General features: G+C 35.5%; 1 protein-coding gene across 2 annotated transcripts; it reads right to left on the bottom strand.

Annotated features, from left to right (window-relative positions):
* Nucleotides 1-26,006, bottom strand: elmo3 (engulfment and cell motility 3). 2 transcript variants are annotated; one of them, XM_067379655.1, is made up of 21 exons: nucleotides 25,809-26,006; nucleotides 22,944-23,045; nucleotides 18,294-18,334; nucleotides 18,115-18,187; nucleotides 16,463-16,513; nucleotides 16,126-16,295; nucleotides 15,924-16,023; nucleotides 14,713-14,864; nucleotides 12,410-12,488; nucleotides 12,088-12,138; nucleotides 11,507-11,629; nucleotides 11,292-11,414; nucleotides 11,093-11,197; nucleotides 10,868-10,976; nucleotides 10,422-10,558; nucleotides 5,832-5,995; nucleotides 2,577-2,689; nucleotides 2,376-2,480; nucleotides 2,187-2,266; nucleotides 1,842-1,922; nucleotides 1-1,685 (listed from the first exon to the last, which is right to left on the bottom strand). In XM_067379655.1, exons 2-21 carry the CDS (start codon nucleotides 23,019-23,021, stop codon nucleotides 1,473-1,475), a joined length of 2,148 nt encoding a protein of 715 aa, XP_067235756.1. In that variant the 5' UTR covers nucleotides 23,022-23,045; nucleotides 25,809-26,006; the 3' UTR covers nucleotides 1-1,472. The 2 variants fall into 2 exon arrangements, with proteins under 2 accessions (XP_067235756.1, XP_067235755.1); XM_067379654.1 differs by having other exon boundaries at nucleotides 15,924-16,295.
* Nucleotides 26,007-26,965: the final 959 nt, after the last annotated feature.

The raw sequence follows: 26,965 nt of genomic DNA, 5'->3' as shown, positions 1-26,965 counted from the left end.
TATGATAATATTCTTTAATTCCATACAAAGAATAAACAAATTTGGAATTAATATGGCCACATCATTGATCAAGATTGTTACACAATACCAGAATTTTAACAAGGAAAGCTATATACAAAACAGCAATTACAGTACATGGATTGTTTTTTTGCTCGATCAATGTCATTAGATTTGTGACTACCACAATAGAACACAAATGGATTACACAAGTGTGTATAGCAAACCTTGCATGTTTTTCCACACATTAAAGTTGTCAGCTCCATCAAGGTATTATACAAAAGGATCACAGAATTACTCGTTTTTGATCTCGAAACGTATGTATTTTAAAATCAACATACTATGAAGTGCTTGTTATGCAAGGACAAAACTACATTTAGATCTTAAACCAAAACAGTGGATGAAACCTGACTGATAAAATGCTAAATGTTTTACATGAGAAACATGATTTTCCTACGGGGATAACTGTATTTTGAACTGATGGGAAAAAGGCTAGTAGTTAAACCAAAAATAAAATGTGAGGTTATGTACATCAAGTGTAAGTTGAAAACATGATTGATTATGTGACAAGGCTGAAAGTATCAAATCGTGCCAATATACTCATGAAGTGTTTTCAAACCACGCTTGGTCAAACTACTCCTCTAACAACACACAAACCATCTTAATCCCACTTCAGTACCACAAATCGGCAAATTAATCCAGCACACTGACCTTTTATGTGCACCTAATAATACAACCTGTATGAAAACATAAATAAACAGCGCATGCTGCCATTGCAGTAATGCCGTTCATGCATCAATATAAATGAGTTTCACATTGTGCGTATCTGCATATGTACCTACACTGTTCTACTCATTATGATGCTCAATCTATAAAAGGAACATGATCTTCCAGGCACATTAATGATGATGCAATGGATATTTTTCCACAATAAACTCTGTGATTGTTTTAAAAGTTAACCTTTATAACATCGTACCACAGTTGAGTACCATTTTGAGTCTCAAGGTCATTATGAAGGGAATCAATGAAGATTACAACATTAAAATATGCTTGATCTTTTTTCCCTCCCTAATAAGCTGCTCAATGTCATTTAATGCCTTTTAGTATAATTTTGGTAGAAGCTAAACATGTAAAAAGGAGAAAAAAGGAGACAAAAAGTGTGCGTTAAGCATTTCAAACAGGTCTGTTGTACAAGTTTTGACAAAAAAGGCATGTTAGACGTCAAAAAACACTTAATGCAAGACCGTCATGTTCACCGCAGGCACTTATATTATAGCACAGCACCACAGACAAACACGCTCTGCAACCTCACTGTGATTGTTCAAAGTGCTCTTTCATATCAAGCCCTGAAATTTGAATTCAATGTCTCCCAATCTGAGAACCTGCATCTCTACTGCCACCGAGTGGCCATTTTCAGCCTAGAGTTGTTTTCCGCTTTAGTAACCACTTCTGAGTGCACGCTTACAGGGCTCATGTTATTGTTCAGCTTGGCTGAAGTCGTAGCAGAAGTTGAAGTTGCTGGGGGGTTTGGGGATTGGCGGGGCTGTGTCTGGAATCGGGACATTTTCCAGGTCCAGGAGGCGGAGCTTGATTTCCATAGAGAGGAGAATCTCTAGTTCACTGCGCATGCTCTCGCTGCTCATCTCTTTGCCCAGAAGCACGTTAAGCCCGTCTGTCCACAGACAGAACTGGAAGACAAAAAACAAAACATGGAATTGGGCTACTGGAACAAGGATTTTTACCCAAAACTAAAGTCAATTAAATTAATACCAGTTGAATTGAGTTAACATTACAGTAACAGAAGGCTTTCAGCAGTTCAGTAGTGGGAAACACATTCAACTCACATCTGTTCTGGAAGAGGCGATGAAATTCAAGCTATACTCCTCAACGTCATATGTGATGCTGAAAGCCAAGTCCAACACCTCCTGCCAAACCAAACACAACCTCAGCATTACAGTTCAGTTTTGTTATCTAATTAAACAAGTAAACCTGCAAAAAGAAAACTGGAAGAAACGGAATCTCTAGTTAATTTTGTTATTTATGTTGACTATTTAAATTAATATCAGACATTTACATGCTTAATATATCAGTATCGGCCATTTACACTTTTCGGGGCATCTCAAGTTATTTGTTATTTTATGTTGACTTTCAGAATGAACAGAAACCATTGATGAACATTAGCATCATACCTTGGTTTGTTTTCCCTTGTTCTCCTTCATATGAGGACAGTCTTTACCTGTCACCACACTTTTGATGTCTGCGACAGGAACTGAGGGGATATTAAAATGAAATGATTTTTCCAAAGAGGCCAGAGGTCATGTACTTAAGAATCTTGTGAACATGTTTATTCTAGAGCAGTTGGACACAAGTGCATTTACTCTTTTCCTGAAGAGCCTCGATGGAGGGCATTTCCGTCTCCTCTTCTACATCTCCATAGTGAAGGACTTTGTGATTAGGAGAGAGACGACAATACCACAGCTTGTCTGAAAGAAAAAAAACCCGACAACAACAATTACTCGAGACAGAAGGACCAAATGATATATTTTTCTGGTCTTCCTCAGAGGATCTTGAAGTCTCACCTTGCCTCCGTCGGCTGCTGATCTTCCGGAAGAGCGTTCCGTGACACAGGCGGTTTAATCTCTGCTGTCTGATGAGTTCCAGAAGCTCCGGCTTCAGACGTTCCTTCAGCTCACTAGACGCAAAGACAGCGAGAAAATATCAGAGCAATTGTGCCAATCACTATAACTCTGTAAAAGTTGGTGACTTACAGCTAGTGATGGCCACTTTCCAAACACTGCTTCATAAAGCTTCAAAACTTGCAAATCATTTGTTTCGAATCAGTGATTCAGAGAGTGTATCTATGGAAGCTTGTTTACATCACAGAATTTCCCTCACAACTGTGAGTTTATATCTCACAATATATGGAATAAAAAGAGTGTCAAAGAACATGTGTGTAAAAATTAGGGCTGGGTATTGACACAATTTTCACGATTCGATTCGATTTCTATTCACATTTTTTCCCAAGTGTGCTTCCTTCAAAGTGTGCATTCTACTGCAATTCTACTGCAATTCAAAATTTTTGTTGCTATATTTAATGCATATTTGAATTATTTAAATATTTATAAAAAAAATGATTTTTTTTTGTATAAAAACACCAACTGGAGTAGAAAGCACACTTGGAAGGAAGCACACACTTGCAAACTTTTTTTTTTTAAATACAAATATTGCAAAAAAAAAAAAGGCAGTAGAATGCACACTTGGAAGGAAGCACACTTCAAAGCTTGAAGCTTCCTTCAAAGTGTGCATTCTACTCCAATTTGGGTTTTTTTTTATACAAAAATTATTTAAAAAAAATTGTTTATAAAAAAACGAATATTTGAATGATTTAAATGTTAATATTTATATAAAAAAACGAATTGGAGTAGAATGCACACTTGGAAGGAAGCACACACTTGCACACATTCTTTTTTTTATACAATTAAATATTGCAACAAAAAAAAATTGGAATAGAATGCACACTTGGAAGGAAGCACACTTCCAAGCACGCTTGGAAGGAAGCACACACTTTGAACTTTTTTTTTTTTTAAATACAAATATTGAAAAAAATAAAAATAAAAAAGGCAGTAGAATGCACACTTGGAAGGAAGCACACACTTGCACACATTCTTTTTTTATACAATTAAATATTGCAACAAAAAAAAATTGGAATAGAATGCACACTTGGAAGGAAGCACACTTCCAAGCACGCTTGGAAGGAAGCACACACTTTGAACTTTTTTTTTTTTAAATACAAATATTGAAAAAAATAAAAATAAAAAAGGCAGTAGAATGCACACTTGGAAGGAAGCACACACTTGCACACATTCTTTTTTTTATACAATTAAATATTGCAACAAAAAAAAATTGGAATAGAATGCACACTTGGAAGGAAGCACACTTCCAAGCACGCTTGGAAGGAAGCACACACTTTGAACTTTTTTTTTTTTTAAATACAAATATTGAAAAAAATAAAAATAAAAAAGGCAGTAGAATGCACACTTGGAAGGAAGCACACACTTGCACACATTCTTTTTTTTATACAATTAAATATTGCAACAAAAAAAAATTGGAATAGAATGCACACTTGGAAGGAAGCACACTTCCAAGCACGCTTGGAAGGAAGCACACACTTTGAACTTTTTTTTTTTTAAATACAAATATTGAAAAAAATAAAAATAAAAAAGGCAGTAGAATGCACACTTGGAAGGAAGCACACACTTGCACACATTCTTTTTTTTATACAATTAAATATTGCAAAAAAAAAAAAAAATTGGAATAGAATGCACACTTGGAAGGAAGCACACTTCAAAGCTTAAAGCTTCCTTCCTAATGTGCATTCTACTCCAATTTGGGTTTTTTTTTTTATACAAAAAAAATATTTTTATATTAAAAAAAACGAATATTTGAATGATTTAAATATTAATATGTATATAAAAAAACGAATTGGAGTAGAATGCACACTTGGAAGGAAGCACACACTTGCACACATTCTTTTTTTATATATATACAATTAAATATTGCAACAACAAAAAAAGGGGACACTTGGAAGGAAGCACACTTCCTTTTTTTGGAAGGAAGCTTCCTTCAAAGTGTGCATTCTACTCCAATTTGGGTTTTTTTTTAATACAAAAATGAATATTTGAATGATTTAAATGTTTATATTTATATTTTTAAAAAATGGAGTAGAATGCACACTTGGAAGTAAGCACACTCCAATATTTAATGCATATTTGAATGATTTAAATGTTTATATTTATAAAAACAAATTGGCGTAGAAGGATTTAAGAATCGATATAGGTTCATAAAAATGAGAATTGATTAAAATCGAGAAATCAATATTTTTTACCCAGCCCTACTAAAAATGTATGATCAAAACAGACGGTCCAAAAAATAAATAAATATATAATTCTGACTTTTTTTTCTCACAATTGCGAGTGTAATGGACGTAAGCCGGTAAAAGCTGTGCGTGTAAACATCACTCCCCTGATCTCAAGAGGCAGCAGACTTTAGCCTCCTTGTTAGAGGGCCCAACCATGTCACCTGACCCAGGATTGAGTCCAGCTTAGAGCAGATGGTTCGAACAGGAGAGTTACACAAGTTCTCACAATTGCTCTTACAATATCTTACAATCCTGACTTTTTTCCCTGAATTTGCAATTGCGAATTTACCTCATGATCTACCTCATAATTTTTTGGGGAATTCTGGTAATCTTTTTGCTATGGAATACAAATTAAAAAAGTTTATTGCTACATTTTCTCACACAATTCTTTCTGCAATTCTGAAGAAAAAAAGCCAGAATTGTGAGAACTGTGAGAAGAAGGGTCTAACTTTTTCACTCTGGTGGAAATTACTTTCCATATAAAACTGCCAAAGTTTCAGGCTTTATGTCATGTTGTAACTGTTTTGAAACAGTAGAACCAGTGTTTATATTTATCACAGATCAGTAAACATTTTTAATGACTAATTTGTATAATAAAAGGAAGTTTATAGTAAATAAAAGTCTCTTATTGGATGATTAACAAAGCTCTTCATAAAACAGACAAAACAAGCCATACAAATTAATTAAATAACACATTATACAAACACTTCATATTTAATGGTATTTGAGCTTTTAAATGGTTTTGCTGAAAGTGTAATCTATTAAATAAATTCACACTTGGTTTGTAAAAGGTGTTTTTATGTGTGTTTGGGCTGAGTTTACACTGTTTTGACCAGCAGGCGTCACCAGCGTGAATCACAGTGCAAAGCAATCGACTCAATTGATTCAAAGCTTCGTTTCATCCATCACTACTTACAGCACAGGTGGAGAAAGCGTCTCCTCCTGGTGGAGTCTCTCCGTCTGTCTGAGTTTGAGAATCTCACTGTAGTTCAATGCGTTCACCTTATTCTTAAAGAGCTCCAGAGATGTGGGCTTACTGGACAGAGTCCTGGTGATCTGCTCCCGGACCACCTGCATCACCTTTAGAGAAAATGTGATTATTTAAAAAATCTGATATTATATTTGCAATGTGTGTGATTGTTCCACAGTGTCCCCATCTCCTCCAATACCCCGATGACTACTCGCACACACACAACGCTTGACCTCATTCACCCCTGAACTACATGTCTCTGGGTTTCAGGTCAAGAGAAATGGAAGGGAAAGGAAAAGGAGAGATGGGGGAAACTCAAATAAAACAGCAGGGGAGGAGAAACGGACAATGAAAATATGGGTCTCTCTTGAAGTGAGTGTCCAGCTGTGAGACAGACAGAACTGCAATGACACGCTCGGTCAACCGGAAGAGAGGGAACGTTAGCCGACAACAATACTAAAACAATATTATAAAACATTTCAGTGTATTATTCAAGTATTTGTGTTTTGGAAAATGGAAGTAAATTAATTAGAGGTATTTGAGGTATGTTACTGCATGTGTAATTCTTCCAATTTGGTCAATTTTTTTTTTTTTTATTGCTTAATTAAAATAACAAAACAGGGAACAATGTAAGGAACTTCCATTGAAACAAACATTTAGAGTTTATTTGGTCAAATATTTGTGCAGAAAAAAAGATCAAATGACTGAATTTAAAATATCAGATTGTGGGATTTGCTGCCCCCACCTGGTAAAATAAACAACAACAACTCACAAAACTTTAATAAGAATATAATATAAAATGTAATGTATTCCTGAATTTTCAGCATCATTGCTCAAGTCTTCAGTTTTACATTATGATCCTTCTGAAATCATTCTAATATGCCGATTTGCTGCTCAAAAAACATTTCTTATTATTATCAATGTTGAAAACAGTTGTGCTGCTTAATATTTTTGTGGAAACTGATACATTCTTTAATGAATGGAAAGTTCAAATAAAAAGCATTTATTTAAAATAGAAATCTTTTATAACATTATAAATGTCTTTACTGTCACTTTTGATCAATGCGTTCTTTCTGAATAAGAGTTCTAACTTCTCAAATTTTCTCAAACTTTTGAACAATAGTCTATGTGACATATTTTGAATAATCAGATCTAGTTAATCGCATAATAACACTGCCTACTTGGTTGAACAACATTTGATTATTTGATTTGATTGTTCCTTTTTACGTCACTTGCACAAGTAAATATTGCATAATATGTTTATTTTATTTCAGCAATGTTGTGCATGTGTTAACAATTAAACAATTCCCCAAAAAATGTTAAATTAAAATGTTTTAATATTAAGTTTGCTCATTACAAAATGTGAATCATACATTTTTATACAATTTTCTTTCCATTTTTAAACCAAATGTCTAAGGTCTTTTCTAAGTGGTGAAAAAAATGACAGAAAAAGGTTTAAAAATGACAACACTTTTCTTTAAATATAAATGTATCCCCTCCCTATTAACCATTTAATTTCCATCTTAAACTAAATTACAACACGTACATGTACACAACATACTGCTATCATCTGCATCATCCTTCATATCTTGGTTATTGAAATAAAATAAGAAAATGTTTATTCCGTCACTAGTCCTACAACACAGAGACAAAACACGTATCCTACCTCAGCCAAAGTGAAAGCAGCAGCTGTGGTCCCCTCACAACCACAGTGACACTGTGTGTGTATTGGTGTTTGGGTGTGTGTATGTGTTAAAGTGTATGGTCCCTCCCTCTAGATGCCCCCCATTAAACTCATACACATCCCTCTAAAACAGCACACAAACACACACTTCAAATCACACAGGCCTCAGCAAACCAGTTCACACCACTATGCCAGCAACAGTTAACTGCCTTTAATGAGAAACAGCACAGTTAGGGTGTGCAGAGAGGGAAAAAAGCAGTAAAGTGAGTAAGTTATATGAGAAAACACACACAGTGTGAGTAATTTCCCCTTAGAGGTAAAATAAGAGCTCAACTTTTGCTACTTTTCTCATGTTCAACATCAAGAAAACCCTTGAATTGTTAAATATGAGCCACTTGTTTCTGAACACATTAGTTTTTCCAAAAAACCTCCCAGAACAGAGACAACACATCACAGTCTGCACTGAAAACGCAATTTAAAAAGCTATTTTTGGGATGTGGTTTACTGTTGATCTGTATTTCTGCTAGGGAGCGGGATTCCTTTTGTTCTTCTAATACCCCTTTCTAAAGTCTCTGCCCGTGAGGTCGGTGTTGCGGGGGCGACGGTCAGCGAAAACAAAAGACAGGCCGGTCAGCTGGACACTCGCTCCATCCCAAAGGTCACAAGAGTCACAAGGTTTACGGCCTGAAAGCGTTTATTAAATGGAGGTCTGTTTTGTTGCACTGCTGAATGGTTTGGGCCGGAGGAAGGACGCTTTCTTTAACATCAGAAAAGGAGACGTAACAATTTAGGGAATGTTGATATACACAAAGGATGCAGCATGCTTGTCATTCCACCACCTTGACGTTTCTCAGATATGTCCAGATGAACCGATCAATATCCATTTGTTCTATAAAATAGAAATCACTGCTGCAGCTGGTCATTTCTCAGATACATCTATTGTGTGATTCAGTGACAAATTATATTATTATAAAGCCTTCAAGAATACACTTTGATCTTAAAATAATAGGCAATAATACTTTAAAAATGCACTATTTTTTTCATGACTTGTTTGGATCTTTAAAGTCAACACGAAAACCCAACGAAAGTTAACAGCCAATTTTACCCATACTTAATATAACTTTATATTAGCATTTATTCTATTTTCAGTCTTCATTTTAATTTTAGTGTAAGTTTTAGTAATGTTCTGTTCTTTTGTCATTTTTATTTTATTTTTTAAATAAAAATATTTAGCTTTAATTTTTATTATTTAATTTCAGTAATTTCAGTACTTCAACTTAATATTACAACTTAATATCTAATATTTATTTTTTTTCAGCTATATTTCAATAATTAAAAATTAATCATTTTTAAAATAGAACAATAAGAACACAGTTAAATTGGTTATTTAAAAGTAAATTTGGTCCAATTTAATTTCATGCTGACTTTAATATATCATGGACAGCAGAATTTTCCTTGTTATTTTGAAAAATTTATGGAACTTTGCCAATAATGCAGGTTATTAAGATGTTATTCACATTTAAAACAATGCCCACATTTGCATCTACAGCTATTCAGTTTTTAAAAACTTGAATCATCATGACAATGTTAGCTACAGTATTACATGAATCATAAAATAGGTTATTTACATATCAAAGTCTTAAAGGTACAGTAGCAAAAAAAAAAAAAAAAAAGCCAGTTTGTGTATATGTGTAAAAAAATATCCATATTTAACAAGTTGTGAAGTAAAATATCTAGCTTCCACCAGACTGCCTTCCGTGTTCAACGTACAAAGAAATTGTAAAACTCTCGCAGTTCAAAAAGGTTACGCTACGTTCAACGCCTTCCTTTTTCAACTTACGGAAAAACTGACCGACGCCAGTTTACACTTTCTTCCTAAGTTGAATACCCAGGTGAAAAAAGTACATTTCTATAATGTACACTTAAAGTACTCTATTTCCGTGCACTAATTTTGTACTTAATATACTAAAAAATCTTCTTTAGTACTTCTTAAGAACATTTAGGTGTACTCAACTGTGCTATTTTGAGACACCATGAAATATGAACTAAAATGTGCTTTTAATATACTATCTCTGTATTTAAAAATGTATTTAATTACCACTTTTAGTACAGTATAGTTTCAAATGTACTATATGTGGTATCTAAATACATTTTTAAATACAGAGATAGTATATTAAAAGCACATTTTAGTTCATATTTCATGGTGTCTCAAAATAGCACAGTTGAGTACACTTACGTGTTCTTAAGATTATCTAAAGAAGTACTAAAGAAGAATTTTTAGTATATTAAAGTACAAAATTAGTGCGTGAAAATAGAGCACTTTAAGTACATTATAGAAATGTACTTTTTTTTCACCTGGGTACGGAAAGCGGTCTGGCGGAAGCTAGATATTTTACTTCATAACTTGTTAAATATGGTTTTTTTTTTACACAAATGCATTGCTTCGCTTCAGAAGGACATTATTAACCCCCCGGAGCCATGTGGAATATGTTTATGATAGATGGATGTGGATGGAGGCACTTTCTTCAGCTCATAATCATTTAGTAACGCATACTGCCATTATAAAGCTCGGATGCATCATGTATAAATATATCTTCGATTGTGTTCATCAGAAAGGAGAAAGTCATAGGATGGCTTGAGGGTGAGTAAATCTTGGGGTAATTTTCATTTGAAAGTGAACTAATCCTTTAATATTCTAAGTGGGAAAATGAGGGGGAAATTAAAATGCTATGAATAGTGTAAAAATACACTTTAGTTTCAGTAAGAGCAGACCAACACTTTTACACAATGAAAAGAAAGAGGATGTGGAAAAAGTCCCTTTCAGCACAGAGATTGTAAATGTTATGATCTACCTTATCAAAGTCTTCCTGCGTGGCTCTCATTTCTTTCCACGTCTTGTTGAGGAGCTGAATGCAAATGCAGAAAAGCTCCTCCAGCAGTCGGTCCTGAGCGAAGAAGATGGGGTGATAGTCTGAGCCGGTCTCAGAGGCTACAGCAGACAAGACATGAGTAAGAGCTTATGACAACAAGAAAATATATATATATTTTTATTAAACATATATATAAGTATATTAAAATAATTTCTGAAGGACCATGTGACACTGAAGACTGGAGTAAAGATGCTGAAAATTCACTTTTGCCATTACAGGAATAAATTACATTTTAAAATATACAAGATTTCTAGTGATGCAAAGTCATATTGGCCCTCAAAACCATATTTTGTTTTCTATCAAGACATAACCTATAAATCTTCATCTGATCATTGCCACCATCTCCAGTGATGTGTCAGTTCACTCACGGGGTTCTCCGATGCGCAAGATCTCACACAAGATGAGCGTGAGCTGGATGCTGCTTCGGGCAAACGGACACTCGTGTTTGTCCTCTCTGCTGCTGTTCTCCAGCACAAACTGAGACAGATAGACAGAGACTTATGGGTCAATGCATACTGATATAGGGATGTATACTGGCACCAAAAACTCTTTGTCAACATTATATAACAAAAAAGGCATGTGGGCTCACTCACCCTGCTATAAGCGTCAGGGTAACGCGAGGCAAAATACGCCATGGTGTCCAACGCCAGGAGACCCGGAGGACACCGGCTCAAGTCCTGACCAGGATTACTGTTATTCTGACACACAAAGAACACAAGAAACATACTTAAAATTAGGCCTTAAGGTTTGTTGTGGTGGAGTATTCACACTTCTACAACTTGTGACACTCACAGAGAAGCCAAGCTTCTTAAACTCTTTAGCGCAGAGCGAACGTCTACGTTCATTACTCAGACCGCTCTCGCTTTCTGTCTCAAACGCGGCCTGCCGTAGCCCGTGGAGCATGTCCCTCTGCTCCTGAAGGATATGGGAGCAAATGTGTGTGTGTGAGAAATATAAGTGCACTGAGTGACTCAGAAATCAAATGAAGCTGCAGAATGAAAGTAAACCTGGCTGTAGGAGTCTAGAGGCGTCCTCATACGGGGCTCCAGGTGGTTTAGACGGACCGTCTGCAGCACATAGAGGTAGTGGGCCATCTCATCTCCTACTGAACTAGAGCTGTGGATGATGTTCTGCAAACAGTTACAGTTATTATTATGCTTTTTAATATATTGAACTCTTCGTATCACTGTGTATCCAGAGCTGAAATTCAGATATGGCAATGGGCTTTTCATTTCCGACATGCACTGTAATTGGTGGACCAATCACAACAGACTGGGCCATCTGACCAATCAGAGCAGAGTAGGCTCTCAGAAAGGAGGGGATTAGAGAGACCGAATCATTTATTGAACCGTTTCAGACACTGTGAGAAAAGAGGGGATGATAGAATGTGTATTATGAGAAAATAGTTTTTGACCTTGGATGCATGTAAAACTATTATAGGAGACCTTTATAGGGGGTGCACTTTGACCTTTATATTGGTACTGAAGTCATGTACAGATTGTGATGCAATGGAAAATGCTTATTGTAACAGGACTTTTTAAAATAGGAAGTATCATATGAATAGACGAGAGCTTCAAAACTTTCTCACCTTGTGAATGTACTGTCGTAGGTTCCTCTTCTCAAGAAATTCAAAGAGCTCCTGAAACGATTTTTAAAAAACAGTTTAAAATAAACAGAATTATTGTGAAATATTATCACAACTTAAAATAGCTGTTTTCTATTTTGATACATTTTTAAAAATAAATTATTCCTGTGATGGGAAGGATGAATCAGACTTTCTTATAATAGAGCTTCCACTCGCAAAATACCTTTCAAAAACATTTTCTCTATTTTGCTTGCACTATTGTAATCTCAACAGACAGTGGCAGCAAAACCAACATATCAGAGAGACAGAACACGACCAGTCTCACCTGTCTATCTTTCTCTCTACCAGCCTGCAACATTGCCATCAGCAGAGCCATGGCCTTAGTCTGCAGCTGCTGGTTTGTGCTACAGTACATTTTGGACGAAAGAAAAAGAAAAAAGGAAGGGAAATGAGAATTATTCATGTTATAATGCTGATTTAACGGAACACTATGTAACTTCTGGTTCAGAATAGGTTTGCAGCAGTAGTCTGTTACTTGTGTTAATGTTCTTCCGCAAAATGTATGAGTTTTTTTAAGGGCCAAAAGATACATGGTGTAGTGTAAACATGATAAATATCTACATGATGAACTACAGCAAAAGGTATTTTCTGAATGAGGAAGAAACATTTACTTGCATGACAAAGGAAGAAACAGGTTTATTTTTGTTTTAACTTAAAAAAAACAAAAACAAAAAAAAAACGGGTCTGTTTTGGACCAGCTCAAAACGTTTTAGACCCCATTTACATCTGTTTTGGACCAGCTCAGAACGCTTTAGACCCCGTTTACATCTGTTTTGGACCAGCTCAGAACGCTTTAGACCCCGTTTACATCTGTTTTGGACCAGCTCAAAATGTTTTAGATCCCGTTTACATCTGTTTTGGACCAGCTCAGAACATTTTAAACCCCGTTTACATCTGTTTTGGACCAGCTCAGAACGCTTTAGACCCCGTTTACATCTGTTTTGGACCAGCTCAGAACGTTTTAGACCCCGTTCACATCTGTTTTGGACCAGCTCAGAACGCTTTAGACCCCGTTTACATCTGTTTTGGACCAGCTCAGAACGCTTTAGACCCCGTTTACATCTGTTTTGGACCATCTCAGAACACTTTAGACCCCGTTTACATCTGTTTTGGACCAGCTCAGAACACTTTAGACCCCGTTTACATCTGTTTTGGACCATCTCAGAACACTTTAGACCCCGTTTACATCTGTTTTGGACCAGCTCAGAACGCTTTAGACCCCGTTTACATCTGTTTTGGACCAGCTCAGAACGCTTTAGACCCCGTTTACATCTGTTTTGGACCAGCTCAGAACGTTTTAGACCCCGTTTACATCTGTTTTGGACCAGTTCAGAACGCTTTAGACCCCGTTTACATCTGTTTTGGACCAGCTCAGAACGTTTTAGACCCCGTTCACATCTGTTTTGGACCAGCTCAGAACGCTTTAGACCCCGTTTACATCTGTTTTGGACCATCTCAGAACGCTTTAGACCCCGTTCACATCTGTTTTGGACCAGCTCAGAAAGCTTTAGACCCCGTTTACATCTGTTTTGGACCAGCTCAAAACGTTTTAGATAGGGGTTTATTCCAGAAAGCAAGGTTAACTTACTGTCACATATACCCTGAACTCTTAGTTGATTAATCCAAACCTTGCTTACTCGAGGTATGCTGGTTCCAAAAACACGCCAGAGAGTAAGTTCAGCCAACCCAGAGTATGTTCCCGGTTAACACGCAAGACATTCTCAACAGAGAGATGAATCGATGATTCACCATGGAAACAGACGTTAAGAAAAAGCGCGGCATTCTACTTCCTCCTCCTCCTTTTGGTTAATGGCAATTTACAACCTACTTAGTGCACAGCGCCACCGATTTGGTGGTTGTGCAATCATTTTTTTTATTATTTTATCTTTTCATTTAATAAGTATTGTTTTATTCACTGAGAATACGAATTATAGTTTGTTTGATACTAATTATTTAATAAGATGCCATATATGTACTATATTATAGAAATTATAGCATAGAAAACGTCCTGTTATAAAAGTGAAAAAAAGCAGATCCATGTGTGAGATGATAATAAAATAAATAGTATATTTGAATTGATATTCTATTTATTCTATTATTTATATATATATATATATATATATATATATATATATATATATATATATATATATTTTACATACACACACATATATATTGCACAATATAATATTGTACATATAACTGTAACTATATAACAAATTTAGTTACATTATTATAACTATATTAATTATGTAACACACATCTGAATACCGAAAGCAAACTAATCCCTCAAAATGTTTTAGACCCCATTTAAACCTGTATTTAGAGTCGTCCACAAATCTTAATACCAGGTGTAAACAGGGCCTTAGTCAATGTTTTCAGATTTAATTTAGCAGGTCATCAGCCTAAACGTACCTCAATATAGAATCATCATTGTCATCTATTGTCATTTATGTAGTGCATTTCACAGTTTAAAGAATTTCTTCCTCTTTCAAACCCATAAAGTAAACATTGCAATACTCCAAAAAGTTAAAACAGCCAAATAATCAAGCACCCTTCTTTACTTACACCTGGAGATGGGAGAGGAGTCTCTCGAGGGTGACTTCTTGTTTGACCTCATTAAACAGACTACTGCTGCTGAGCACCATGCTCTCCAGGATAGCCAGCGACACCTGCTGGATAGACGTGTCCAGCACCTTTGCATTCACAAAACTGGCAATCTGAAAAACAAACGTGACTAAATAGGTAACAAGCGAAGGTAACCAATCAAAATAAACAGCAACACAACATCAGAAAAGTAAAATTATGGGAGGCAAAAAACATTATCATCACAAAATAAACACAGACAGGATGACAGAGTACCTTGTATTACCCTGAAAGGGTATTATTCTGAGATAATACATGAGTTGTGATAATAACTTCTTTTATTATCATCATTAGTGATTTAATATTTAAAACTCTTCAAATCTATTTTTTTCTTTCTTGTATGGTTTATTTTGTTTTGTTTTTTATTTCAATGCTTTTGTAAAATAATAATAATAATATAATAATAATAATAATAATAATAATAAATTAAAATAAATAAATACATAACTGTATAAAAGTTTGGGGTTGGTTAAAAAAATTGGTTTGAAAGAAATTAATATTTATATTTAGCAAAGATGCATTAAACTGATCAAAAGTGACTGTAAAGACATTTATGATGTTAAAAAAGATTTCCATTTCCAATAAATGCTGTTCTTTTGAACTTTCTATTCATCAAAGAATCCTGAAAAGAATGTATCATGGTCTCTACAAAAATATTAAGCAGCACAACTCTTTTCAGCATTGATAATAATAAAAAATGTTTCTTGATCAGCATATCAGAATGATTTCTGAAGGGTCATGTGACACTGAAGACTGTAGTAAAAATTCAGCTTTGCCATCACAGGAATAAAATTCCACTTAAAATACATTAAACTATTATGTAATAATATTTCACAATATTACTGTTTTTATGGAATTTTGATTAAATAAATCCAGCCTTGGTGAGCATAAGAGACTTCTTTCAAAATCATTTTTTAAAAATATTAGAATATTAAAAATATTATTGGTAGTGAACATAAATGATTTCAATTATATATAAAGAATTTAAATAATGAATTATTAATATACTATAAAATAATATATAATATAAAATATTTGTCTGCAGAATGCTACAACTGACCAATCAGAATTCAGTATTTATAAACAGTGTCTATACTGTATTATGGATGTGAAGGGTGTGTGTAGCTTAATACCTTTTTGGTAAAGACACTGGACAGATTCTCCCAGGACACAATGCCATGATCCATGAGCTCCATGAATGCAGTGAGAGTGTGTGTCATTATCAGAGGGGCCCTGGAGAAAGAACACACACTTTTACCTGTTTGATCATTATATTGGGCAGCAATAAAACACTGTAAGCTGGAGAAATGGGGCAAAGACAGACAGCAAACTGACTCGTGAGCGTCCTCCACTATCTTGACGAGCAGGGAGTGTCCATCACGACTGATAAACTCTTGGGCGAACGTGATGTCGGTGGAGACGGTGGCTAGCAGCTTCAGAGAGTCACAGCGCACGCCGGAGTCTGAACTCTGAATGCCTTTATACAGATCTTCAGCGCAACGGCCCTGACAAACACAAGGTTATAAATCAATGAGAAAGCAAACATGGCTATTACTTGGTACTGTGGTTGTGTACATTTTGATTCTAAAACAAAGCCTGAGTGAAGAGCTGTGTTTAGATACTCTAAGATAGTTAAATACGGTCACTGTCAAAAGGTCACAAAGACACTCACTGGCGCTTTGGTTAAACGCAGGATGCTGCCATTTTTGATGTCCAGGCGGTTCTAGAACAAAAGTCATAAAGCAGCCAACAGTCAGCGTACAGGAAGTGATACTGCTATTAACAGACTTCATTATCACTTGCACATAAAGTATAGAGACAGCAAGAAACTAAAAAAAAAAAAAAAAAAAGAGAGATAGAAGGCGATTCAGATGGAGATAGATGATAAACAGAAAGAAAAAAACAGACATATAGATAGATAGAAAAGAAAGACAAACAGAAAGAGAAAGAACAAAGAGAGACAGAAAGAAAAAGAAAGAGACATAAAGACAGACAGAAGAAAAAAGATACAAAGAAAGAAAGAAAGAAAGAAAGGACAAAGACAGACAGAAAGAGAAAGACAGACAAACAACAAAAACAGACAGACATGTAGAAAGAAAAAGAAATAAAGAAAGGATACCAACAGATGTACAAAGAAAGAAAGAAAGAACAAAGACAGACAGAAAAACAACAAAAACAGACAGACATGTACAAAGAAAGAAAGAAAGAAAGAAAGAAAGAAAGAAAGAAAGAAAGAAAGAAAGAAAGAAAGAAAGAAAGAAAGAAAGAAAGAAAGAAAGGATACCAACAGATGTACAAAGAAAGAAAGAAAGAAAGAACAAAGACAGACAGAAAAACAACAAAAACAGACAGACATGTACAAAGAAAGAAAAAAGAAAGAAAAGACAGAAAGAAAGAAACAAAGAAACAAAGAAAGAAACAAAGAAACAAAGAAAGAAACAAAGAAAGAAAGGACAAAGACAGACAGAAAGAGAAAGAGACAGATAAACAACAAAAACAGACATGTAGAAAGAAAGAAAAGAAAGAAAGAAAGAAAGAAAGAAAGAAAGAAAGAAAGAAAGAAAGAAGTTCTGTACTCTCCATTGACTGTACTCTCCATTATGTGAATAAAAGCCTAAATTCAATCTGTTCATCATATAAAGTGATCGTGTCTCTTCAGAAAATACGGACTAAACCACTCAATTCATAGAAACTTTTTGAAGTGTCAAAGTGGTAGTTGTGTCAACGGAGGTACAGAAAAGCTCTCAGATTTCATCAAAAGCGTCTTTATTTGTGTTCCAAAGATGAACCAAAGTCTTGCAGCTTTGATACATGAGGGAAAGTAAATGACAAAATGTTGGGGTGAACTAACCCTTTAGATACAGTGTAGATTAAATATGTCAAAGGAAACTTCATGTTGTGTTGTTTTTGTCTATAGTATCGCTTCATTATTCCAGTATTTTCTGCTACAGATGGTGCATGATGATGCTTGCATCTACTTAAGGTGTGCAAAAGCCCAATTTGAGTGCAGCACAAGGCTTGCGGGTTTACTGTAATTCAAGCCTTTGCCTCAACTTGTCTGGGAATTCAGTCTCCACACTCTCACACAGCATGATGATACAAACTAATGATAGTACATTAAAACCCACCATCATCAGCTCTCAAAGTCACATCCATAGGATACAGACAGACAGAAACAGAGCAAACACAGCATGAAGTCCATGTCTGACCCCACCCAAAATCAACAACAAATATAGACCATCAGATGATAAGTGAGAACATCTGACATTATCAAATTAAAGTCTACACACATATATATAGTTATACATGATGGAAATGACCTACAGATTCAGTGATGTATGTCTGGATCCCGTCGGCATACTGGAGAGCGTAGTTGTCAGGACCCGGAAGATTCCACCTTCAAAAATAATACAACACCCTTTACAAAAACAGGTATTTTAAATCATGGACATTTCAGCTATGGAAAAACACAAAGACCTCTGGAGTCAAAAACACAGACTTACTTGTCGCAAACCTCTTTTATGACAGCAGTGAGGGGCTTTTTCTGAAACAAGACAGAAAAATATGAAATTCATTAACTGTACACTAGGTAACAAGACAAAATATGAGCAATAGGCGTTTTTTTTTTTGTCTCAACGTATAGATTTATTTAAAAAAATGCCTAAAAATGCAATTCATAAATGCAATGATTTGAATACAACTCTTATGATTAGCATGTTGTTAATTTCTGAATTAAACATTTTGGTATTTTTATGGGCTTTTTGAATTTGTAATGAATGAATGAAGTGTTATTGTTAACTAAAACTATTAAACAAAATTGTTTTAAGCTGAAATAAAATAAATGTTATATGAAAAATGAAAACTTAAAGTTAAAGTCGAACTACTAAAATGACTACAACAAAAAGACAAATCTTCTCCAAAGTCAACAAATGAAATATCTCATAATTTGTGGCAGCTCCTGTGGCTCACCGATTCGAAATTTTGGTGTTCGGTGGTAGACCAATCGGTGGCCTGTAATTTGTGGTGAATGAGCTGGCAGCGAGTGGAAGCGCTGGGAATGGCGAGGTCAGTGGGGGTTTGTGGTTCTTTCTAATCCTTAAGTACCAATCAGAGTCACACAACGGGTTCATTCATACTTCAACCTAGTTATCTCATGGTTTAGAAAACCCAAAGGAGAGCTTCGTTGACAATGGCTGGGCCCTCAAGACAATAACACATTCTGTAAGGACGTCCCAAACAATGGGATCAAAGCCTCTGAAGATAGTGAATATGCTCAGCATTTGTTCACCCAATGATTCGACCGGGTAGACGGCAATAATAGCTTATTCAAAATAATTGAGAATCAACTAATTGGTTTTGATTTGTAAGAAACAGAAAGTCCTTGATCATGTAGACCAAATCAATTTCAAATGTGTTATAAGATATTTTGCATCTTTATTATAAAGAAACTTTTATAATAAGAATATTATATAATTAATTCGAACTTTATATAATAAGAGAGTTTATAACACTTATAATCAGGACTTGACATTAAAGGGTTAGTTGAAAATTCTGTCATTTATTACTCACCCTCATGTCGTTCCACACCTGTAAGACCTTCGTTCATCTTCGGAACGCAAATTAAGATATTTTTGATGAAATCTGATCGCTCAGTGAGGCCTGCATAGCCAGCAATTACATTTCCTTTCTCAAGATCCATAAAGGTACTAAAAACATATTTAAATCAGTTCATGTGAGTACAGTGGTTCAATCTTAATATTATAAGGTGATGAGAATATTTTTGGTGCGCCAGAAAAACAAAATAACGACTTCTATAGTGATGGCCGATTTCAAAACACTGCTGCGTGAAGCTTCGGAGCGTTATGAATCAGCGTATCGAATCAGCGGTTCGGAGCGCCAAAGTCACGTGATTTCAGCAGTTTGGCGGTTTGACAAGCGATCCGAATCATGATTCGTTACACTGATTCATAACACTCCGAAGCTTCACGAAGCAGTGCTTTGAAATCGGCCATCACTAAATAAGCCGTTATTTAGTTTTTTTGCCGCACCTAAAATATTCTCGTCGCTTTATAATATTAATATTGAACCACTGTACTCACATGAACTGATTTAAATATGTTTTTAGTACCTTTATGGATCTTGAGAGAGGAAATGACATTGCTGGCTGTGGAGGCCTCACTGAGCCATCCGATTTCAACTAAAATATCTTAATCTGCGTTTTTAAGATTAAAGAAGGTTTTACGGGTGTGGAATGGCATGAGGGTGAGTAATAAATGACATTATTTTCATTTTTGGGTGAACTAACCCTTTAACACCCACCAACCCACCAAATGCGGGTGGATTTCAGCAGTGGCGTGTAACGGTCACTACTACTAGCCACTTTGGCGGGTTGAATAAGGAACTAAGTCCAATGTAGTGTTGTCAAAAATATAGATTATTTTTAATACATAGAGATACTTAAATACCTGAAAATGCTCATTTTCTGAAGAATAGATACACGATACCAGCTGCGCTTTCTCTCTCTCTCTCATCTGACACAAACCCGCCTCCCCTCACTCACTAGTTTCATTTGCACCGGATAAATATTGTTGGTGTTACAGGGCTTGAATTTCGGCATGGGATTGTGTGTATTGAGCATAATTTTACTCATTCCCACAGATTTTATGCTCACACCAAAAGTGTAAAGCCCCCTCCAAGTACTAAATTATTAATTATTTTTTGCCACATATTGCACTTAAACGGTCAAATACACACAAAACAATATCAAAATGTCAGTCTTGGCGAGTATTCATGTACAAACCCGATTCCAAAAAAGTTGGGACACTGTACAAATTGTGAATAAAAAAGGAATGCAATAATTTACAAATCTCATAAAATTATATTTTATTCACAATAGAATATAGATAACATATCAAATGTTGAAAGTGAGACATTTAGAAATGTAATGCCAAATATTGGCTAATTTTGGATTTCATGAGAGCTACACATTCCAAATGAGTACAGGAAGGGACAGGTAGCAATAAGAGGCCGGAAAAGTTAAATGTACATATAAGGAACAGCTGGAGGACCAATTTGCAACTTATTAGATCAATTGGCAACATGATTGGGTATAAAAAGAGCCTCTCAGAGTGGCAGTGTCTCTCAGAAGTCAAGATGGGCAGAGGATCACCAATTCCCCCAATGCTGCAGCAAAAAATAGTGGAGCAATATCAGAAAGGAGTTTCTCAGAGAAAAATTGCAAAGAGTTTGAAGTTATCATCATGCCCGTGATCTCCGGGCCCTTAGACGGCACTACATCACATACAGGAATGCTACTGTAATGGAAATCACAACATGGGCTCAGGAATACTTCCAGAAAACGGTGAACACAATCCACCGTGCCATTCGCCGTTGCCGGCTAAAACTCTATAGGTCAAAAAAGAAGCCATATCTAAACATGATCCAGAAGCACAGGTGTTTTCTCTGGGCCAAGGCTCATTTAAAATGGACTGTGGCAAAGTGGAAAACTGTTCTGTGGTCAGACGAATCAAAATTTGAAGTTCTTTTTGGAAAATTGGGACACCATGTCATCCGGACTAAAGAGGACAAGGATAACCCAAGTTGTTATCAGCGCTCAGTTCAGAAGCCTGCATCTCTGATGGTATGGGGTTGCATGAGTGCGTGTGACATGGGCAGCTTACACATCTGGAAAGGCACCATCAATGCTGAAAGGTATATCCAAGTTCTAGAACAACATATGCTCCCATCCAGACATCGTCTCTTTCAGGGAAGACCTTGCATTTTCCAACATGACAATACCAGACCACATACTGCATCAATTACAACATCATGTCTGCGTAGAAGGAGGATCCGGGTACTGAAATGGCCAGCCTGCAGTCCAGATCTTTCACCCATAGAAAACCTTTGGTGCATCATAAAGAGGAAGATGTGACAAAGAAGACCTAAGACAGTTGAGCAACTAGAAGCCTGTATTAGACAAGAATGGGACAACATTCCTATTCCTAAACTTGAGCAACTTGTCTCCTCAGTCCCCAGATGTTTGCAGACTGTTATAAAAAGAGGGGATGCCACACAGTGGTAAACATGGCCTTGTCCCAACTTTTTTGAGATGTGTTGATGCCATGAAATTTAAAATCAACTTATTTTTCCCTTAAAATGATACATTTTCTCAGTTTAAACATTTGATATGTCATCTATGTTGTATTCTGAATAAAATATTGAAATTTGAAACTTCCGCATCATTGCATTCTGTTTTTATTCACAATTTGTACAGTGTCCCAACTTTTTTGGAATCGGGTTTGTAAACACAGTCCGTTGAGTTTTATGTCAATGTAAACAGAAAGAAAACATAGTTAGGGCTGTCAGGGATTTAAGTGACAGCAGCCTAATATACCTGCTGCCAAATTATGAGATAATATAAAAAATATCTATATGGCAGTTTTTCCCCATGTTATTGATGTCAAAATTATGGCCAGTGAAAATGCTGAGTGGCTAGAAACTTTGAAAAACCAATACCCACAGTGGCTGGTGAGCAAAAAAATGTCAGTACTTACAAAGTCAAATACAAAAAGTAATGTGTAGCTGACTTTGATATTACCTATATACACACACATATTGTAAATAACTTAAAGGTTATATATAGGCTACCTTCAGAACATACTAGTAATGCTCTTTTTAAAAAAATACATGTTTATTTTTCTGTTACATATCCATATTGTTCTCAAGTTTAATATATATTTTAATCTAGTATTGATTACTCAGAAAGGTTGTTTAAAACGAGTGAGAATGAGTCAATTCTGATACAATAAAGAAAAAATCCAATAAAATGGTATACTTGTGTACATCATCTCTGCATTCAAAGTGAAAGTTGCTATTACAAAACTTAAACTTGCTATCTTAACATTTTCACAAATATATTGCACTTGTCAGGAAACTGCAAAAATCACAGTTTCTTAAAATTCAAACGCACAGTATTTAGACATAACTTCCTCATTTGCATAAAACCCTTAATGTAATTTATCTGTATGGACTTCAGTATGACACTGAATGAACAGTGCTGTTATTCCTCAAATGCTGACTGCCGACGAGTTTCGGACATTTGCATGCACATTGGTGAATATCCCTTTTATGACAGGAAGTGAATAACGGCTCACCTGGTCTAGCTGAATGAGCTGCGGGTATGCGCCCGGCATCTGAATGGCAATCTTTACTATATCTTTTTGCTGTGGCATTTTGAAAGATGAGCGTCTACAACCCTGAAACAGAGATAAGGGGAGAAAATACAGGAAATAAACACTAAAAACAATGTACAAGAACTATTCAAATGCATTCTGTGCAGTGCTGGGTGGTTTAATACATATACCATTTGTTTCAAAGTGTATGAGAAACTAACCCTAACCTAACACCAGTATACTGACTGACACATTTCAAAACATACCAAAATGCCACTGAGGTGAAATGTACGGACAGGCACTAGGGCTCTAAATGTGTCACTAATTCTATTTTCAGGTTGACTGTGTGTTCTGGGTTCTTCCTCTTTTAAAGGAGAACTTGTGTGTCTCTCTCACGTTGTGCTTTGTTACTTTAACTCAGCATACTGAGATTAATGGTGTATGATGTGCGCTCGTTTTTTATGTCACTCCTACATTTCTGACTATCAGTATGAAAGGGATTGTTCACTCAAAAAAGGAAATTCTGTAATTTTCTCACCCTCATGTTGTTCCAAACCTGTATGAGTTTCTTTCTTCTGTTGAACACAAAAGAAGACATTTTGAAGAATGTCGGTATCCAGACAGCTGATGGCACTCCATAGTATTTTTTTCCTACTATGGAAGTTAATGGGTGCCATCAACTGTCTGGTTACCAATTTTCTTCAAAATCTTAGGTCTTATTTTGTGTTTAACTGGAGAAATAAGGTGAGTAAATGAACTATCCTTTTAAGTCTAGTCCACTTTTGCAGATAAGAAATTAAGGTTTTTGATGTATGTCCTACACCTTCCCTATTCAACTTACGGAACAAACGCGGCACCAGTTTCGTTTTTTTCCGTAAGTAGAATAGGGAAGGCGTAGGACATACAGTGTAAGCTTTTTGAAGAATACAGAAAGCAGAAGCACATGCACGATGATCATTTGTGTTTATAAAGCATATCCAGTTGTATTTTTTTTTCGAAAATGAGCAATCGCTTCGCTAGATAAGACCCTTATTCCTCATCTGGTATCGTTTAAAGCCCTTTGAAGCTGCACTGAAACTGTAATTTGACCTTCAACCGTTTGGTGAAGTCCACTATATGGAGAAAAATCCTGGAATGTTTTCATCAAAAACCTTAATTTCTTTTCGACTGAAGAAAGAAAGACATGAACATCTTGGATGACATGGGGGTGAGTAAATTATCAGGAAAATTTGATTTGAAAGTGAACTAATCCTTTAACTCTTAAAAAAAAAAAAAAAAGAAAAACCTCTGAATATCTTTCAAGGATTTGATGTCAATCAATTAAAACCTTAAAATTCTTCTTCCTCAAAAGTTGATAGCAGCCCAGTGCACTGCAAACATGTGTCTTAAAGGGAGAGTTAAGACAAAAATTTAAATTTTGTGATCATTTAACAAACCCTCATGTCGTTCCAAACATGTACAACTTTCAAAAAACATATTTTGAAGAACAGTCACTGTTCATATAATAATAAAAAAAAAGTCAATGGGATCCAAAACAATGCTTTTCATTTTTTGGACAAAACAATGAGATATTTTTCAAAATATCTTTTGTGTTTCAAAGAAAAAAGAAAGTCATATAGGTTTGAAACAATATGAGATAAGTGAGAAAAAAAATTTCATTTTGTAGTGAACCATCCCCTTTAAAGCCAGCCAATCGGCATGAAGCTTGTGCTCTTGCTATTTTTGCATGTAATATGCATCAGATAGTCAGTGAACAGACTGCGGGCGGCCCATCTGAGGCTGAGATATACATGCACACGGAGCCTCTGCCGAATGGTTAAACAGACTCAAGTACTTCCATATGTGTCCTCAGAAGACTTCCCACTGGAAGGGAAATCTAGGTTGAGTGAAATACACTAAACGGACCCAAAACAACATAACAGCTGTAACTTCTATCACATCTCCAGGATTTGTGCTGATTATTCACAGAAAGATCACTCAGTTTGATACTAATCTAACCCACATGATTGAAAACCTCCACACAATAATGAGCTCTTTCAAGCGGATTAAACTACTTGTAAGACAAGGCCTTCCGTCTACGCTTCGGATAAGAACTGCTGAGTCTGACACAGACTGAATGTTTGTGTTTCCCAGAATCCATTCCCAGCATGCCTCAGCACGCTCTGAGAGAAGTTGTGACAGCACAGCCCTCCCGACACTCTATTTTTGGAGTTGAGAAATGGCTGCAACAAGAACCAAATTGTCAAAACTGGCTTAATCTACTAGTTTAGGGGTATGCTGAAAGCATTCGCAACCGATCCTTGCCCTGTGAACCATGTGCATGTCTGATTCAGTCTGATCCCCAGTGGGAGTGAATGGAGGAAATCAGGATGCCTGGAATTTCATCCGTGCCACCCTCTGACAGACCTCCAACCTCCAAATCAAACATCACACATTTTTTTCTGCCAGGTTTTATTTATTTTCTCAATCACACCCTCCTTCAGCAAATCCAAAAGTTCTAGAAAGATTATTAGTCACATGTTTGAAGATTTATTGCTATGCATATTATCCAGTAATAACTGACGTCGGGTATACATTATGTATAAGCAGACATTTACATTTAATTCAAACGTCTTTGCATATAAACCCGACAGTTTATTTACATTTAAACGGTATATAACGCTGTTACAGTCTTGAAGTATCAACAGGAGTTTTGAAGCGTCGTTGTTCTATTCAGAACAGATTCCAATACAAAACGAACATATGAATGTAAACATGTACACGTTTAAAACTGTTTTGGTTTGGTAAACGTTAAAGAGAAGTAGCAGCCAAAGGGTTTCGAATAAAAGTTATTTTGTTTCGTCTTACCTGTTGGAAGCGGGAGGGAAAAAAATCACACTCTGCGAGATGGCGGAGTAGCCAAGCGGATAAACATTTGCGCTTTGTTCGCGCGAAACACAGCGACAATTATTTGATTCTTTTCGATAGATTGGGTGTTACATTTCGTTCCAAGTTTTCGGAAAGTTCTAATTGATCACATTCGCAGTTCCGGGTTGAATAGTGTCCCTCCCGCCCCCTGGAGGAGGGAGCAGAGATTCGACACTCCAAAAATGTTTATGGGATTTTTTTTGAGGGACTGAGAGGGGAGACCCGAAACCTTCCAGTAGGCCTAAACTAACGCCCCGGTTACAATTAGCAAGTGTTGGGTGTAATGCATTTCTAAGTAAATAATAACTGTAAATGTCTTAATGTAATTTAATAAAAAAGTAAATTAAGGGATTACTTTTCATTTTCCTGTAATTTAATTAGTTAAATTCTTATGTAATTGTATTAAATACTGTATAGACTATGGAACAATTGTATAGTGCATGTTAAAATGCATGTTTTTAATATAACATTCTCCCTTTGTCAGTTCAAGAATAATTTATGCAATTTTATATTATTTGAAAGAATTAAAAGAGCAGTTTCATATCTATCTTTGTATTGTTGTACTGGTCAAGGCTGATTTAGAAAGTAATTAGTAATAAGTAATGCAATACTTTTTAGAACAATTAGTAATCTAATTACTCTGTTGAAATTGTAATTAGTTGCTAGTAATTAGTTACTTTTTAAAGTAACTTACCCAATACTGTAATTAACGCAGCAGTGCAAATTAGACATGCCCTATTCATTTACACTAATGTATGGAAAAATATCAGAATCTGCTTTACATTTTTTATTATTGTTATTATTCTTTATTCGTTAACAATACAATTTAGATCTGCAGAATTTCTACCAGAAATCAATAATAAGAAATGCAGTTTTTCCTGTCATAATTACAACTTAATGCATGATTTTTCGGTTTAATTCATTTTTATTTACATATTTACATTTTTGTATTGCATGCAACTTTTTGCATCAGGGTAATTTATTGGATTAATACCCTATATATTGAACAACAGCATCATAAGTTGTTGAAAAACAATTGAAAATACATTTTTCTTTATATAATAGCTAAGCAATTTTAATATTTATTTGACTTATTA

The sequence above is a fragment of the Chanodichthys erythropterus genome, chromosome 24, assembly GCF_024489055.1.
Source record: "Chanodichthys erythropterus isolate Z2021 chromosome 24, ASM2448905v1, whole genome shotgun sequence".
Taxonomy (NCBI): domain Eukaryota; kingdom Metazoa; phylum Chordata; class Actinopteri; order Cypriniformes; family Xenocyprididae; genus Chanodichthys; species Chanodichthys erythropterus.
This window is presented reverse-complemented; position numbering and strand designations above follow the sequence as displayed.